The sequence below is a fragment of the Pseudopodoces humilis genome, chromosome 32 (genome assembly GCF_049639895.1).
Source record: "Pseudopodoces humilis isolate 2021_Gansu_Grassland_sample_001 chromosome 32, ASM4963989v1, whole genome shotgun sequence".
NCBI classification, from domain to species: domain Eukaryota; kingdom Metazoa; phylum Chordata; class Aves; order Passeriformes; family Paridae; genus Pseudopodoces; species Pseudopodoces humilis.
In genome coordinates, this window is record NC_142231.1 from 816732 (window position 1) to 834732 (window position 18001).

Here is an 18001-nt window from a genome sequence, read left to right on the forward strand (position 1 = left end):
TTTATTTATATTTATATATATTTATATATCAGTGACCCCCCAAAGTGCAGTAGCTGGAATAAATCAGTGTATTTATATTTATATTTATATATATTTATATATCAGTGACCCCCAAAGTGCAGTAGCTGGAATAAATCAGTGTATTTATATTTATATATATTTATATATCAGTGACCCCCAAAGTGCAGTAGCTGGAATAAATCAGTGTATTTTTATTTATATTTATATATATTTATATATCAGTGACCCCCTGTATTTTTATTTATATATATTTATATATCAGTGACCCCCAAAGTGCGGTAGCTGGAATAAATCAGTGTATTTATATTTATATATATTTATATATCAGTGACCCCCTGTATTTTTATTTATATCTATTTATATATCAGTGACCCCAAAGTGCAGTAGCTGGAATAAATCAGTGTATTTTTATTTATATATATTTATATATCAGTGACCCCCTGTATTTTTATTTATTTATATTTATATATCAGTGACCCCAAAGTGCAGTAGCTGGAATAAATCAGTGTATTTATATTTATATATATTTATATATCAGTGACCCCCCAAAGTGCAGTAGCTGGAATAAATCAGTGTATTTTTATTTATATTTATATATATTTATATATCAGTGACCCCCCCAAAGTGCAGTAGCTGGAATAAATCAGTGTATTTTTATTTATATTTATATATATTTATATATCAGTGACCCCCTGTATTTTTATTTATATATATTTATATATCAGTGACCCCCTGTATTTTTATTTATATTTATTTATATATCAGTGACCCCCAAAGTGCAGTAGCTGGAATAAATCAGTATATTTATATTTATATATATTTATATATCAGTGACCCCCAAAATGGGGTAGCTGGAATAAATCAGTGTATTTTTATTTATATATATTTATATATCAGTGACCCCCTGTATTTTTATTTCTATATATTTATATATCAGTGACCCCCAAAGTGCAGTAGCTGGAATAAATCAGTGTATTTTTATTTATATTTATATATACCTGTCCCACCCCTGGGGCTTGGTTTATGGTTTTGATTTATATATTTATATATATATTAATATTAATATATTTTATATATTTAATTTATAATATTGTGTTCATTTATTAATCTGAATCAGGGATCTTAATTAGGAGATCTCCATCAAAGGGTGAATTCCCCGCTGAGCTGCCTCGATTCAAAGCTCACATTTGTGTTGGCCAGCGATGCTCCCAAATTCAAAAATTTGGAATTAGGAAAAGGAATTAGAAAAAGGAATTAGAAAAATTTGGAATTAGGGAAAGGAATTAGAAATATTTGGAATTAGAAAAATTTGGAATTAGGGAAAGGAATTAGAAATATTCGGAATTAGAAAAATTTGGAATTAGAGAAAGGAATTAGAAAAATTAGGAATTAGGAAAAGGAATTAGGAAAATTTGGAATTAGAGAAAGGAATTAGAAAAATTAGGAATTAGAGAAAAGGAATTAGAAAAATTTGGAATTAGAAAAATTTTGAATTAGAGAAAGGAATTAGAAAAATTTGGAATTAGAAAAAAGGAATTAGGAAAATTTGGAATTAGGAAAAGGAATTAGAAAAATTTAGTAATTAGGGAAAGTAATTAGAAAAATTAGGAATTAGAGAAAGGAATTAGAAAAATTTGGAATTAGGGAAAGGAATTAGAAAAATTAGGAATTAGAGAAAGGAATTAGGAAAATTAAGAATTGGGAAAAGGAATTAGAAATATTTGGAATTAGAAAAATTTGGAATTAGAGAAAGGAATTAGAAAAATTTGGAATTAGAAAAGGAATTGGAAAAAATTGGAATTAGGGAAAGGAATTAGAGAAATTTGGAATTAGGAAAAGGAATTAGAAAAATTTGGAATTAGAGAAAGGAATTAGAAAAATTAGGGATTAGAGAAAGGAATTAGGAAAAATTGGAATTAGAGAAAGGAATTAGAAAAATTTGGAATTAGAAAAATTTGGAATTAGAGAAAAGGAATCAGAAAAATTAAGAATGCGAAGAAGGAATTAGGAAAATCCGGGATTAGGGAGAGGTGAGCTGTGACAAAAGCCATCCCCGACCCTCTTGGTGCAGTTCGGAGGGAGGAACGTGGCTTTTGTGGCCTCGGGAGCCTGCCGGGCGCATGCCGAGCCCTGCCTGGGACAGGGCGAGCGGCCTTGCTGTGTCCCCGCTGTGGTGTGGGGGTTGTGACTCGGTGTGACCGCAGTGATGCTGGGCTGGGTCCTGACCCCATTTCTGCTGGCCCAGGTGGGAGCAGGACCGCGCCCCGAGTGAAAACAGCTTTGTTTGAATGTGGGGAATGGCTGGAGGGAGCTACCGGCCCATAAAATCCTGAATCCACCAGCAAAAGCTTTTGGGAAAATTCCATCCTCTCATCCGTGAGAGTCTGGGCAATTCAAATCAGAGCAAAGAATTACTGAAGAGCAAAATAAATAAACAAAATAAATAAAACAATAAATTCCAACAACGTGGCCTGTTTTTATTTGGAAAACAGAGCTCTGAAATAGAATTTGGAGTCACTTCCAACTTCTACATGGAGCAAAATCCGAGGTGTCCTCGGATCATCCGTGAGAGTCTGAGCCCCCCTGGTCCTCTGGGGAATTCAAATTAGATCAAAGAATTAGTGAAGAGCAAAATAAATAAACAAAATAAATAAAACAAAATCAATCCCAACAACGTGGCCTGTTTTTATTTGGAAAACAGAGCTCTGAAATAGAATTTGAAGTTGGAATCACTTCCAACTTCTACATGGAGCAAAATCCGAGGTGTCCTCAGATCATCCGTGAGAGTCTGAGCCCCCCTGGTCCTCTGGGCAATTCAAATCAGATCAAAGAATTACTGAAGAACAAAATAAATAAACAAAATAAATAAAACAATAAATTCCAACAACGTGGCCTGTTTTTATTTGGAAAACAGAGCTCTGAAATAGAATTTGGAGTCACTTCCAACTTCTACATGGAGCAAAGTCCGAGGTGTCCTCAGGTCATCCGTGAGAGTCTGAGCCCCCCTGGTCCTCTGGGGAATTCAAATTAGATCAAAGAATTAGTGAAGAGCAAAATAAATAAACAAAATAAATAAAACAAAATAAATCCCAACAACGTGGCCTGTTTTTATTTGGAAAACAGAGCTCTGAAATAGAATTTGGAGTCACTTCCAGCTTCTACATGGAGCAAAATCCGAGGTGTCCTCGGATCATCTGTGAGAGTCTGAGCCCCCCTGGTCCTCTGGGGAATTCAAATTAGATCAAAGAATTAGTGAAGAACAAAATAAATAAACAAAATAAATAAAATGAATAAAACAAAATAAATCCCAACAACGTGGCCTGTTTTTATTTGGAAAACAGAGCTCTGAAATACAATTTGAAGTTGGAGTCACTTCCAACTTCTACATGGAGCAAAATCCGAGGTGTCCTCGGATCATCCGTGAGAGTCTGAGCCCCCCTGGTCCTCTGGGGAATTCAAATCAGATCAAAGAATTAGTGAAGAACAAAATAAATAAACAAAATAAATAAAACAAAATCAATCCCAACAATGTGGCCTGTTTTTATTTGGAAAACAGAGCTCTGAAACAGAATTTGAAGTTGGAATCACTTCCAACTTCTACATGGAGCAAAGTCCGAGGTGTCCTCAGGTCATCCGTGAGAGTCTGAGCCCCCCTGGTCCTCTGGGCAATTCAAATCAGAGCAAAGAATTAGTGAAGAACAAAATAAATAAACAAAATAAATAAAATGAATAAAACAAAATAAATCCCAACAACGTGGCCTGTTTTTATTTGGAAAACAGAGCTCTGAAATACAATTTGAAGTTGGAATCACTTCCAACTTCTACATGGAGCAAAGTCCGAGGTGCCGGTGGCCCCATCCAGCTGTTCCCCCCAAAAACAGCTGTACTGATGCTCGCTGTCTCCTGCCTCGTGTTTTATACTGAAACTTTTTCCCACCCCTTCCAACACAGGTGGTTGTCAACGCCTTGGTTGGCGCTATCCCTTCCATTATGAATGTCTTGTTGGTCTGCCTTATCTTCTGGCTGATTTTCAGCATTATGGGGGTTAACCTGTTTGCCGGGAAATATCATTACTGCTTTAATGAAACAGCTGAGCATCGCTTTGAGATAGATGTTGTTAACAACAAGACAGACTGCGAAGCTCTGATGCCTCCCAACTCCACGGAGATCCGCTGGAAGAACGTGAAAATTAACTTTGACAACGTTGGGGCAGGATATCTGGCTCTGCTGCAAGTGGTGAGTTGGATTTGCTGCGGAGTTCTGCTCCCTGAAATAACGCTGTTAGTGTTCAGGGACTCAGTCATGGATGATTATAGGAAGGTGCTTTATTTTTATCTTTATTTTTATTGTTATTTGTATTTTTATTTTTATTTTTATTTTTATTTTTATTTTTTATACATTTATATTTATTTTTATTTTTATTTTTATATATTTATATTTATTTTTATTTCTATTTTTATTTTTATTTTTATTTTTTATATATTTATTTTTATTTTTATTTTTATATATTTATATTTATTTTTATTTCTATTTTTATTTTTATTTTTATTTTTTATATATTTATTTTTATTTTTATTTTTATATATTTATATTTATTTTTATTTCTATTTTTATTTTTATTTTTATTTTTTATATATTTATATTTATTTTTATTTTTATATATTTATATTTATTTTTATTTCTATTTTTATTTTTTATATATTTATTTTTATTTTTATTTTTATATATTTATATTTATTTTTATTTCTATTTTTATTTTTATTTTTATTTTTTATATATTTATATTTATTTTTATTTTTATTTTTATATATTTATATTTATTTTTATTTCTATTTTTATTTTTTATATATTTATTTTTATTTTTATTTTTATATATTTATATTTATTTTTATTTCTATTTTTATTTTTTTTTTTATTTTTTATATATTTTAATATTTAATTTTATTTTTATTTTTATCTTTATTTTTATCTTTATTTTTATTTTTATTTTTATTTTTATTTTTATTTTTTATATATTTATTTTTTTATATTTTTTTTATTTTTATTTATTATATATTTATATTTATTTTTATTTCTATTTTTTATGTATTTATATTTATTTTTATTGTATTTTATATATTTATATTTATATTTATATATATATCTATATTTGTTTTTATTATCTATATTTATATTTATATTTTATATATTTATATTTATTTTTAATTTATTTATTATTTTTATTTTTATATATTTATATTTTATATATTTATTTTTAATTTTATATATTTATATTTTTATATATTTATATTTGTATTTTATATATTTATATATTTATTTTTATTTTATATATTTATATTTACATTTTTATGTAAATTTTTATGTAAATTACATTTCTCCTGATCCCCCCTCAACCCCCTAACGCTGTTCCTCATGTTCGTTAAACAATTATAATTATATAAAAATAGATTTATTAACTGAAAAAAGAGATTTATTAACTAAAAAAAGAGATTTATTAACTAAAAAAAGAGATTTATTAACTGAAAAAGAGATTTATTAACTAAAAAAAGAGATTTATTAACTGAAAAAGAGATTTATTAACTGAAAAAGAGATTTATTAACTAAAAAAATAGATTTATTAACTGAAAAAGAGATTTATTAACTGAAAAAGAGATTTATTAACTAAAAAAAGAGATTTATTAACTGAAAAAAAGAGATTTATTAACTGAAAAAGAGATTTATTAACTGAAAAAAGAGATTTATTAACTAAGAAAAGAGATTTATTAACTGAAAAGGAGATTTATTAACTGAAAAAAAGAGATTTATTAACTGAAAAAGAGATTTATTAACTGAAAAAAGAGATTTATTAACTAAAAAAAGAGATTTATTAACTAAAAAAAGAGATTTATTAACTAAAAAAATAGATTTATTAAATGAAAAAAATAGATTTATTAACTGAAAAAGAGATTTATTAACTGAAAAAGAGATTTATTAACTGAAAAAGAGATTTATTAACTAAAAAAAGAGATTTATTAACTGAAAAAAAGAGATTTATTAACTGAAAAAGAGATTTATTAACTGAAAAAAGAGATTTATTAACTAAAAAAAGAGATTTATTAACTAAAAAAATAGATTTATTAAATGAAAAAAATAGATTTATTAACTGAAAAAGAGATTTATTAACTGAAAAAGAGATTTATTAACTGAAAAGAAGAGATTTATTAACTGAAAAAGAGATTTATTAACTGAAAAGAAGAGATTTATTAACTGAAAAAAAATAGATTTATTAACTGAAAAAAATAAGTTTATTAAATGAAAAAATAAGTTTATTAACTAAAAAAAAAAGATATTTATTAACTGAAAAAAAAAGTTTTATTAAATGAAAAAAAATATTTATTAAATAAAAAAAATAGATTTATTAACTGGAAAAAAAATAGATTTATTAAATAAAAAAATACATTTATTAACTAAAAAAAATAGATTTATTAACTGAAAAAAAAATAAGTTTATTAAATGAAAAAATAAGTTTATTAACTAAAAAAAAAGATATTTATTAACTGAAAAAAAAAGTTTTATTAAATGAAAAAAAATATTTATTAAATAAAAAAAATAGATTTATTAACTGGAAAAAAAATAGATTTATTAAATAAAAAAATACATTTATTAACTAAAAAAAATAGATTTATTAACTGAAAAAAAAATAAGTTTATTAAATGAAAAAAATAAGTTTATTAACTAAAAAAAAAGATATTTACTAACTGAAAAAAAAAGTTTTATTAAATGAAAAAAAATATTTATTAAATAAAAAAAATAGATTTATTAACTGGAAAAAAAATAGATTTATTAAATAAAAAAATACATTTATTAACTAAAAAAAATAGATTTATTAACTGAAAAAAAAATAAGTTTATTAAATGAAAAAATAAGTTTATTAACTAAAAAAAAAAGATATTTATTAACTGAAAAAAAAAGTTTTATTAAATGAAAAAAAATATTTATTAAATAAAAAAAATAGATTTATTAACTGGAAAAAAAATAGATTTATTAAATAAAAAAATACATTTATTAACTAAAAAAAATAGATTTATTAAATAAAAAAATACACTTATTAACTAAAAAAAATAGATTTATTAACTGGAAAAAAAATAGATTTATTAAATAAAAAAATACATTTATTAACTAAAAAAAATAGATTTATTAAATAAAAAAATACACTTATTAACTAAAAAAAATAGATTTATTAAATAAAAAAATACACTTATTAACTAAAAAAAATAGATTTATTAAATAAAAAAATACATTTATTAACTAAAAAAAATAGATTTATTAAATAAAAAAATACACTTATTAACTAAAAAAAATAGATTTATTAACTGGAAAAAAAATAGATTTATTAAATAAAAAAATACATTTATTAACTAAAAAAAATAGATTTATTAAATAAAAAAATACACTTATTAACTAAAAAAAATAGATTTATTAAATAAAAAAATACACTTATTAACTAAAAAAAATAGATTTATTAAATAAAAAAATACACTTATTAACTAAAAAAAATAGATTTATTAAATAAAAAAATACACTTATTAACTAAAAAAAATAGATTTATTAAATAAAAAAATACACTTATTAACTAAAAAAAATAGATTTATTAAATAAAAAAATACACTTATTAACTAAAAAAAATAGATTTATTAACTGAAAAAAGATGAAATGAAAAGAGAAATATTTAAATAACAGTAAAGTTTATTACACAGGCCCATCAGGAGTGGCAGGGAGTCACAATTCAGGTTCATTTTCGTATTTTGGGTGAATTCTTTCTTTTCTTTGCCAGGCTACCTTCAAGGGCTGGATGGACATCATGTACGCAGCCGTTGATTCCAGAAAGGTACAAAAAAACCCCCCCAAAAACTCCCCTCCCTTTATTTCCATTTTCCTTTGCTAAAATCAAGATTAAAACTTGCAGAACAGGTTGTGGTTTTTTTTTTTGGAATCTGTAACATTCACAAATATTACTTACAAATAAAAGTAAAAATATTCCGATTTTTTGGATCTTTTTTGGCCCAACATCTTCGAATTTAGAAACACCGCCAATCTCATTTTGCCTGGATTTTTTTTTTATTTTGTCTCCAAAATGTCATTTTTTTCTGCTCTTTTTATCTCCGTTTCAGCAAGAAGAACAACCCAAGTACGAGGACAACATTTACATGTACATTTACTTCGTCATCTTCATCATCTTCGGTTCCTTTTTCACCCTCAACTTGTTCATCGGCGTCATCATCGACAACTTCAATCAACAAAAGAAAAAGATAAGTGATTTTTGTTTGCTGCTTCCAGCCCAGGCTGGTGGGTTTAGCTGCAAAATAAAAATCATTTTGGGGCATAAAAATGATTTTTTTTTGGCTTTTTGGAGCCTCCCAGGAGTGGCTGAGCACGACAGGGAGCACAAAATGTAATTTAAGGTGGATTAAATATTTCCTCTGGGTTTCATTTTGGGGCATTTTGGGGTTTTTTTAATGTCTTTCCTAAAAATAAACCCCAAAATGCAGCTCAAGGTAAATTAAATATTTCCCCTGGGCTTCATTTTGGGGCATTTTGGGGTTTTTTTTGCATCCCACCTAAAAAGAAACCCAAAATGTAGCTCAAGGTAAATTAAATATTTCCCCTGGGTTTCATTTTGGGGCATTTTGGGGTTTTTTTTACACCTTTCCTAAAAATAAACCCCAAAATGTAGCTCAAACATTTCCCCTGGGTTTCATTTTGGGGCATTTTGGGGTTTTTTTAATGTCTTGCCTAAAAATAAACCCCAAAATGCAGCTCAAGGTAAATTAAATATTTCCCCTGGGTTTCATTTTGGGGCATTTTGGGGTTTTTTTTACACCTTTCCTAAAAATAAACCCCAAAATGTAGCTCAAACATTTCCCCTGGGCTTCATTTTGGGGCATTTTGGGGTTTTTTTAATGTCTTTCCTAAAAATAAACCCCAAAATGCAGCTCAAGGTAAATTAAATATTTCCCCTGGGTTTCATTTTGGGGCATTTTGGGGTTTTTTTAATGTCTTTCCTAAAAATAAACCAAAATGCAGCTCAAACATTTCCCCTGGGTTTCATTTTGGGGCATTTTGGGGTGTTTTTAATGTCTTTCCTAAAAATAAACCCCAAAATGCAGCTCAAGGTAAATTAAATATTTCTCCAGGGCTTCATTTTGGGGCGTTTTGGGGTTATTTTTGCATCCCACCTAAAAAGAAACCCAAAATGCAGCTCAAGGTAAATTAAATATTTCCCCTGGGTTTCATTTTGGGGCATTTTGGGGTTTTTTTTACACCTTTCCTAAAAATAAACCCCAAAATGTAGCTCAAACATTTCCCCTGGGTTTCATTTTGGGGCACTTTGGGGTTTTTTTTACACCTTTCCTAAAAATAAACCCCAAAATGTAGCTCAAACATTTCCCCTGGGTTTCATTTTGGGGCATTTTGGGGTTTTTTTAATGTCTTTCCTAAAAATAAACCCCAAAATGCAGCTCAAGGTAAATTAAATATTTCCCCTGGGTTTCATTTTGGGGCATTTTGGGTTTTTTTTTAATGTCTTGCCTAAAAATAAACCCCAAAATGCAGCTCAAGGTAAATTAAATATTTTTTCTGGGTTTCATTTTGGGGCATTTTGGGGTTTTTTTAATGTCTTTCCTAAAAATAAACCCCAAAATGCAGCCTAAGGTAAATTAAATATTTCCCCTGGGTTTCATTTTGGGGCATTTTGGGGTGTTTTTTACACCTTTCCTAAAAAAAAAAACCAAAATGTAGCTCAAACATTTCCCCTGGGTTTCATTTTGGGGCATTTTGGGGTTTTTTTAATGTCTTTCCTAAAAATAAACCCCAAAATGCAGCTCAAGGTAAATTAAATATTTCCCCTGGGTTTCATTTTGGGGCATTTTGGGGTTTTTTTTACACCTTTTCCTTTAAATTTTATTATTATTATTATTATAAATTTAATTTCCTTTAAAATTCTAAAAGGAAAAAAAATTAAATTTTAAATTTGAAAATTTGAAAAGAAAAAAAAAATTAAAATTTTAAATTTGAAAAGAAAAAAAAATTAAAATTTTAAATTTGAAAATTTGAAAAGAAAAAAAATCAAAATCTAAATTTCAAAAGAAAAAAAAATTAAATTTTAATTTTAAAATTTGAAAAGAAAAAAAATTAAAATTTTAAACTTTAAAATTTTAAAATTAGTGTCATTTTTAAAGGGAGATCAGTGCACTCTGGGGGATTAATGTGAATTATTTCTGTCTGAAATAACAACCACCCAGCTGGGTTTTACTCCTTTCCTTTCTTGATGAGCTGATTGTAACCAAATTTTTTTATTTTCTCCTTTACTTTGGAGGTCAAGACATTTTCATGACAGAAGAACAAAAGAAATACTACAATGCCATGAAAAAACTGGGCTCCAAGAAGCCTCAAAAACCCATTCCCCGACCTCTGGTGAGTGCAGGGAGGAGATGTGGAGCAGTTTTAAATGGAATTTTTGTCTCCAGGAGCATTCCCTTTCTCCTGGCTGGTAAATGATTCCAGTTATTCCAACAATTATTCCAGTTATTCCAATAATTATTCCAGTAATTCCAACAATTATTCCAGTTATTCCAACAATTATTCCAGTAATTCCAATAATTATTCCAATAATTCCAACAATTATTCCAGTTATTCCAACAGTTATTCCAGTTATTCCAATAATTATTCCAGTAATTCCAATAATTATTCCAGTAATTCCAACAATTATTCCAGTAATTCCAATAATTATTCCAGTAATTCCAATAATTATTCCAATAATTCCAACAATTATTCCAATAATTCCAACACCATTATTCCAATAATTCCAATAATTATTCCAATAATTCCAACAATTATTCCAGTAATTCCAATAATTATTCCAGTAATTCCAATAATTATTCCAATAATTCCAATAATTATTCCAGTAATTCCAATAATTATTCCAATAATTCCAACAATTATTCCAATAATTCCAACACCATTATTCCAATAATTCCAATAATTATTCCAGTAATTCCAACAATTATTCCAGTAATTCCAATAATTATTCCAGTAATTCCAACAATTATTCCAGTAATTCCAATAATTATTCCAATAATTCCAATAATTATTCCAGTAATTCCAACAATTATTCCAGTAATTCCAATAATTATTCCAGTAATTCCAACAATTATTCCAATAATTCCAACAATTATTCCAGTTATTCCAACAATTATTCCAATAATTCCAACAATTATTCCAATAATTCCAACACCATTATTCCAATAATTCCAACAATTATTCCAGTAATTCCAATAATTATTCCAGTAATTCCAACAATTATTCCAGTTATTCCAACAATTATTCCAATAATTCCAACAATTATTCCAGTAATTCCAACAATTATTCCAGTAATTCCAATAATTATTCCAATAATTCCAACAATTATTCCAGTTATTCCAACATATTCCAATAATTCCAACAATTATTCCAGTAATTCCAACAATTATTCCAGTAATTCCAATAATTATTCCAATAATTCCAACAATTATTCCAGTAATTCCAACAATTATTCCAATAATTCCAACACCATTATTCCAATAATTCCAACAATTATTCCAGTAATTCCAATAATTATTCCAGTAATTCCAACAATTATTCCAGTAATTCCAACAATTATTCCAATAATTCCAACAATTATTCCAATAATTCCAACACCATTATTCCAATAATTCCAATAATTATTCCAGTAATTCCAACAATTATTCCAGTTATTCCAACAATTATTCCAGTAATTCCAACAGTTATTCCAGTAATTCCAACAATTATTCCAGTAATTCCAATAATTATTCCAGTAATTCCAATAGTTATTCCAATAATTCCAAAAATTATTCCAGTAATTCCAACAATTATTCCAGTAATTCCAACAATTATTCCAGTTATTCCAGTAATTATTCCAATAATTCCAACAATTATTCCAGTAATTCCAACAATTACTCCAATAATTCCAACAATTATTCCAGTAATTCCAACAATTATTCCAGTTATTCCAACAATTACTCCAGTAATTCCAACAATTATTCCAATAATTCCACAATTATTCCAGTAATTCCAACAATTATTCCAGTAATTCCAATAATTATTCCAGTTATTCCAACAATTATTCCAGTTATTCCAACAATTATTCCAGTAATTCCAACAATTATTCCAATAATTCCAACAATTATTCCAGTAATTATTCCAATAATTCCAACAATTAATCCAATAATTATTCCAATAATTCCAACAATTATTCCAGTAATTCCAATAATTATTCCAATAATTCCAACAATTATTCCAATAATTATTCCAATAATTCCAATAATTATTCCAATAATTCCAACAATTATTCCAATAATTATTCCAATAATTCCAACGATTATTCCAATAATTCCAACAATTATTCCAATAATTCCAACGATTATTCCAATAATTCCAACAATTATTCCAATAATTCCAACGATTATTCCAATAATTCCAACAATTATTCCAATAATTCCAACGATTATTCCAATAATTCCAACAATTATTCCAATAATTCCAACAATTATTCCAATAATTATTCCAATAATTCCAACAATTATTCCAATAATTCCAACACCGTTATTATTTGGTGTTGTCAGCTCAGGTGTCACCTGCAAAGGTGAAATTTCTCCTGCTGGGGTTGGGGTCAATAATTTAATTGCTTGAATTGATGGGAATAATCCTGGAATTTCGCCTGGGATGAGGAACAGGAAGGTCCTGGCGCTCTCAGGAATTTTGGGAAATTATCCAGCCCTGCTGGAGAACTCAGCTCATTTCCCTGGTTTTTGAAAGATTTGAATCCCTCAGAAAGCCAAAAAAAGGGGTTTGGGGTGAGTCCTTTGGGTGCTGTTTGGATGAATAGAAATAAATAAAATAAATGCTTTATATACAAATATAAATGATATTTTATATTTTAAATAAGTGGAAATGTAAATATAAATGTAAATATAATTATAAATATACATGTGCATGTAAATATAAATATAAGTATAAATATAAATATAAATATACATGTGAATATAAGTAAAGTATAAATATAAATATAAATATAAATATAAATATACATGTGAATATAAGTATAAATATAAATATAAATATAAATATAAATATACATGTGAATATAAGTATAAGTATAAATATAAATATACATGTAAATATAAGTATAAATATAAATATAAATATAAATATAAATATAAATATCCATGTGAATATAAATATAAGTATAAATATAAATAGAAATAGAAATAGAAATGGAAATAGAAATAGAAATAGAAATAGAAATAGAAATAGAAATAGAAATAGAAATAGAAATATCCATGTAAATATACATATAAGTATAAATATAAATATATGTATAAATATAAATAGAAATAGAAATATACATGAAAATATACATATAAGTATAAATATAAATATAAATATAAGTATAAATATAACTATAAGTATAAATATAAGTATAAATATAAAGTATAAATATAAATATAAATATCCATGTAAATATAAATATAAGTATAAATATAAATATAAATATAAATATAAATATCCATGTAAATATAAATATAAGTATAAATATAAATATAAATATAAATATACATGTAAATATAAATATAAATATACAAATAAATATAAGTATAAATATAAATATAAATATAAATATAAATATAAATATAAATATAAATATAAATATAAATATAAATATAAATATAACCCTACTGCTAGTAGGGCTGTAGTGTCATGGTGGGGTACAAATAATGTCATTTTCCTGCCTTTCCCCTGACCAGCCTGGCTGGTGGACAGGATTTTCCCCAAAAGCTTTGTCCGAAAACGACAAAACCACGTCCTCACCCCTCTTTGCACCAACACTGAACTCCAGTGATAAATCAGGGGAGGCCGGGGAAGCCCTGCCAGAGGTGCCCAGATCTCCTGGCACCACCCCTGGATGCCGGGCAGGTTCTCAGCAGGTTGGACAGAGCAGGGGAGGTGGAGCGGGATCATTTCGGGGCCATCCCCAACCCCGAGCACGCCACACCTCCCCGATCTCCTCTCCGAACCCCGCTCCTCGTCTCTCCCCCGCCGCAGAACCGCGTCCAGGGCGCCGTCTTCGACTTCGTCACGCAGCAAGCCTTCGACATCGTCATCATGATGCTCATCTGCCTCAACATGGTGACCATGATGGTGGAGACGGACACGCAGAGCAAGCAGATGGAGGACATCCTCTACTGGATCAACTTCGTCTTCGTCATCTTCTTCACCTGCGAGTGCGTGCTGAAGATGTTCGCCCTGCGCCACTACTACTTCACCATCGGCTGGAACATCTTCGACTTCGTGGTTGTGATTCTGTCCATCGTGGGTGAGTGTGGCACCGAGGTGGAAGTCGGTTTTTTGGAAGGGATGTTCATCTCTTGAAGGTTCTCCTTGAGCCTTGGGAGGAGGTCGTGGTGGAGTTTGTCTGCCCTGGTGTCTCTTCCCTCTGTTCTCACCTTCCTTTCCAGCTGTGTGGAGTAAAACACTTGGAAATTTGCTTTCTCTGTCTTTAAAGCTGAACTTTCACTCACCTCGTCAGGATGTTTTGACGCTCAGTAACCTCTGAAAAAGCCTCCTGCCACAGCACAGGATTTGCCATCTCGATTGGGGTTTGTTTGAGTGTTAAATCCACTTTTCCTCCAGCAGGTTTTGAGGTTTTTAGCGTCTGATCCGCAAAATAAACCTCACAAAGGAGTGGGAGTGAGGCACCACTCAAACCACCAGCCTTCAGACCATCCCACAGCCTAAAACTCAGCCCCAGATTTTTCCTGCTGCTCGAAATCGGGTTTATCTCGCTCACTTTTAGCGCCTTCAGGGCTGAGTCTGGGGCCTGGCTGCCGTGGCAGGGTCGGGCACTGGCGGCAGACACCCCCAGGAGGTTCCATCGTCGGCGTCCAGGAGGGATGAATCCTTCTCTGGCTGAACCTCTTCCCTCTCCCTTGAGTTGGGACCTTGAATCACAGAATCCTGGAGTGTCCTGAGCTGGAGGGGACCCACAGGGATCATCCAGTGCAGCTGCTGCTCCTGCACAGACCCCCCAACAACCCCACCATGGGCATCCCTGGAGCGCTGTCCCAGCACCCCTGGAGCTCTGGGAGAACCTTTTCCTGCTCTCCCAACCCTGCCCCAGCTCCAGCTGCTCCCTCAGCCTGGCCCTGGGCACCCCTGAAGTTCTGGAGAGCCTTTTCCTGCTCTCCAGGAACACTTTTCCACAGCTCCAGCTGTTCCCTCAGCCTGGCCCTGGGCACCCCTGAAGTTCTGGAGAACCTTTTCCTGCTCTCCCAGCCCTGCCCCAGCTCCAGCTGCTCCCTCAGCCTGGCCCTGGCCAGAGCCTGAAGTTCTGGAGAACTTTTTCCTGCTCTCCTAACCCTGCCCCAGCTCCAGCCTGGCCCTGGGCACCCCTGGAGCTCTGGGAGAACCTTTTCCTGCTCTCCCAGCCCTGCCCCAGCTGTTCTCTCAGCCCGTCCCTGGCCACAGGGAGCAGAGGTTGGAGCTGCTCCTCCACTTGAGGAGGATTTACCTGCCTGAAGGTGCCACCTCTGCTCCCAGACCCCCCCCCCCCAAAACCCCACCACGTGTCCCACCCATCTCGGTGCCCAGAGCGAGCAGCAGCCCGTGCCTCCCCACCGTCACCCTCGTTTCCTCTGTCCTTTAGGGATGTTCCTGGCTGAGATCATCGAGAAGTACTTCGTGTCCCCCACGCTGTTCCGAGTCATCCGCCTGGCTCGCATCGGCCGCATCCTGCGCTTGATCAAGGGAGCCAAGGGGATCCGCACGCTGCTTTTTGCCTTAATGATGTCCCTGCCCGCCTTGTTCAACATCGGCCTCCTGCTCTTCCTGGTCATGTTCATCTTCTCCATCTTCGGCATGTCCAACTTCGCCTACGTCAAGCACGAGGCCGGCATCGACGACATGTTCAACTTCGAGACCTTCGGCAACAGCATGATCTGCTTGTTCCAGATCACCACGTCGGCGGGCTGGGACGGGCTCCTGCTGCCCATCCTCAACCGCCCGCCCGACTGCGACCTGGACAAGGAGCACCCGGGCAGCGGCTTCAAGGGGGACTGCGGGAACCCCTCGGTGGGGATCTTCTTCTTCGTCAGTTACATCATCATCTCCTTCCTCATCGTGGTCAACATGTACATCGCCATCATCCTGGAGAACTTCAGCGTGGCCACGGAGGAGAGCGCCGACCCGCTGAGCGAGGACGACTTCGAGACGTTCTACGAGATCTGGGAGAAGTTCGACCCCGACGCCACGCAGTTCATCGAGTACAGCAAGCTGGCGGATTTCGCCGACGCCCTGGAGCACCCGCTGCGCGTCCCCAAACCCAACACCATCGAACTCATCGCCATGGACCTGCCGATGGTGAGCGGGGACAGGATCCACTGCTTGGACATCCTGTTTGCCTTCACCAAACGCGTGCTGGGGGACAGCGGGGAGCTGGATATCCTGAGGCAGCAGATGGAGGAGAGGTTCGTGGCTTCCAACCCTTCCAAAGTGTCTTACGAGCCCATCACCACCACGCTGCGGCGCAAGCAGGAGGAGGTGTCGGCCGTGGTGATCCAGAGAGCCTACAGGGCTCGTTTGGCGCGACGAGGCTTCATCAGCCGGCGACCTGCCGCCTCCAAACTGGAAAACGGGGGAGCAAACAGGGAGAAAAAGGAAGGAACCCCGTCCACGGCGTCGCTGCCCTCCTACGACAGCGTCACCAAACCCGAGAAGGAGAAACAGCAGCGGGCGGAGGAGGGGAGGAGAGAAAAGGCAAAGAGACAAAAAGACAGGGAACACAAGTGTTGAGACACAAAAAAACACATAAATACACACACACACACACACACACACACGGGGAGAGAGGAGGAGAGGAAAAAAAAAAATAGATTAAAAAAGAAAAAAAAAATTTTAAAAAAAATTGAATTTAAAAAAAAAAAAAAAAATTAGTAGAATTGTATGAATTAAAGTATTTGCAAGCGGAAAAAAAAAAACGACAAAAAAAATTGTTTACAAACTTCTTGAAATATATCAATACAGAAGAGCTGTGGAGACACTTACCTGAAGATCTTATACCAAACATAGTCTGCTTACTGTGTGACAGCGTTGCATCTAAAAGCAGTGACCTACCACCTGTTTAAAGGACCCTGTAAACAAACATTTAAACACAAAAAAATAAGAAAAAAAAAGGAAAAAAAAACCCACAAAAAAAAAAAAAAAGGATTTTCTATTGTTTGGGCAGGTGGATACTGCATGTTCCACATCAGTCAATGCAACTTAGGACAAACAAGCAAAATAAATCACACACAAACACACGCAGAGAAACAAAACCTGCTGCTGGGATTCATGTATTTTCCAAAGCAGCCCCAAATGGATTTGTTTTTTTTGGGGTTTTTTTTTTTTTTGTTGTTCCCATTTTGTTGGTTATTCTCGGGAGAAAACCCAGAAGTCGCGGCGTTAATGGGTTTGTTCGTGCAAAATTAGATTTGCATTTAGTTAAGCAGCAAAAAAAAAAAAAAATTGGAAAAAATTGAAAAAAAAAAATTGAAAAAGAGTTAAAACAAGTAGAACAAAAAAAAAAAAAAACAAAAAGAGGAAAAATGAAAGAAATGAAATCAAACATTAACCCCACCGAATCCTCATCGTTTATTTGAGATTTTATTATTATTATTATTATTATTATTATTATTTATTTACATTCTGCTTTCTCCATGGGCTTGGTTTGGGAGCCTGGAGCCACCCCACACCCCCCCCAAAAAAAATTCCAAACGCTGTTTGGAAAGCGATTTCTGCATGAAAAGGCATGAGCAGGGACCATGCATGAGGAACCACGAGCAGGAGACACCTGCGCTCACCTGTCCACACAGGTGTGTCAAGCCATAAAAACCCCGGCACTCCCTGATTT

At 32.2% G+C, this 18001-nt stretch overlaps 1 protein-coding gene across 4 annotated transcripts in view; it reads left to right on the plus strand.

Moving 5' to 3' along the window:
* Positions 1 to 16964, plus strand: part of SCN8A (sodium voltage-gated channel alpha subunit 8) — an 87113-nt gene extending 70149 nt beyond the window's left edge. For all 4 annotated transcript variants that reach the window (XM_088068760.1, XM_088068759.1, XM_088068761.1 and 1 more), the window contains 6 exons: positions 3973 to 4257; positions 7835 to 7888; positions 8172 to 8309; positions 10369 to 10473; positions 14161 to 14431; positions 15761 to 16964. In XM_088068760.1, coding sequence (XP_087924886.1) covers positions 3973 to 4257; positions 7835 to 7888; positions 8172 to 8309; positions 10369 to 10473; positions 14161 to 14431; positions 15761 to 16905 — 1998 coding nt within the window. In that variant the 3' untranslated portion in view covers positions 16906 to 16964. The remainder of the gene's footprint in view (positions 1 to 3972; positions 4258 to 7834; positions 7889 to 8171; positions 8310 to 10368; positions 10474 to 14160; positions 14432 to 15760) is intronic.
* The last annotated feature ends 1037 nt before the right edge of the window (positions 16965 to 18001 follow it).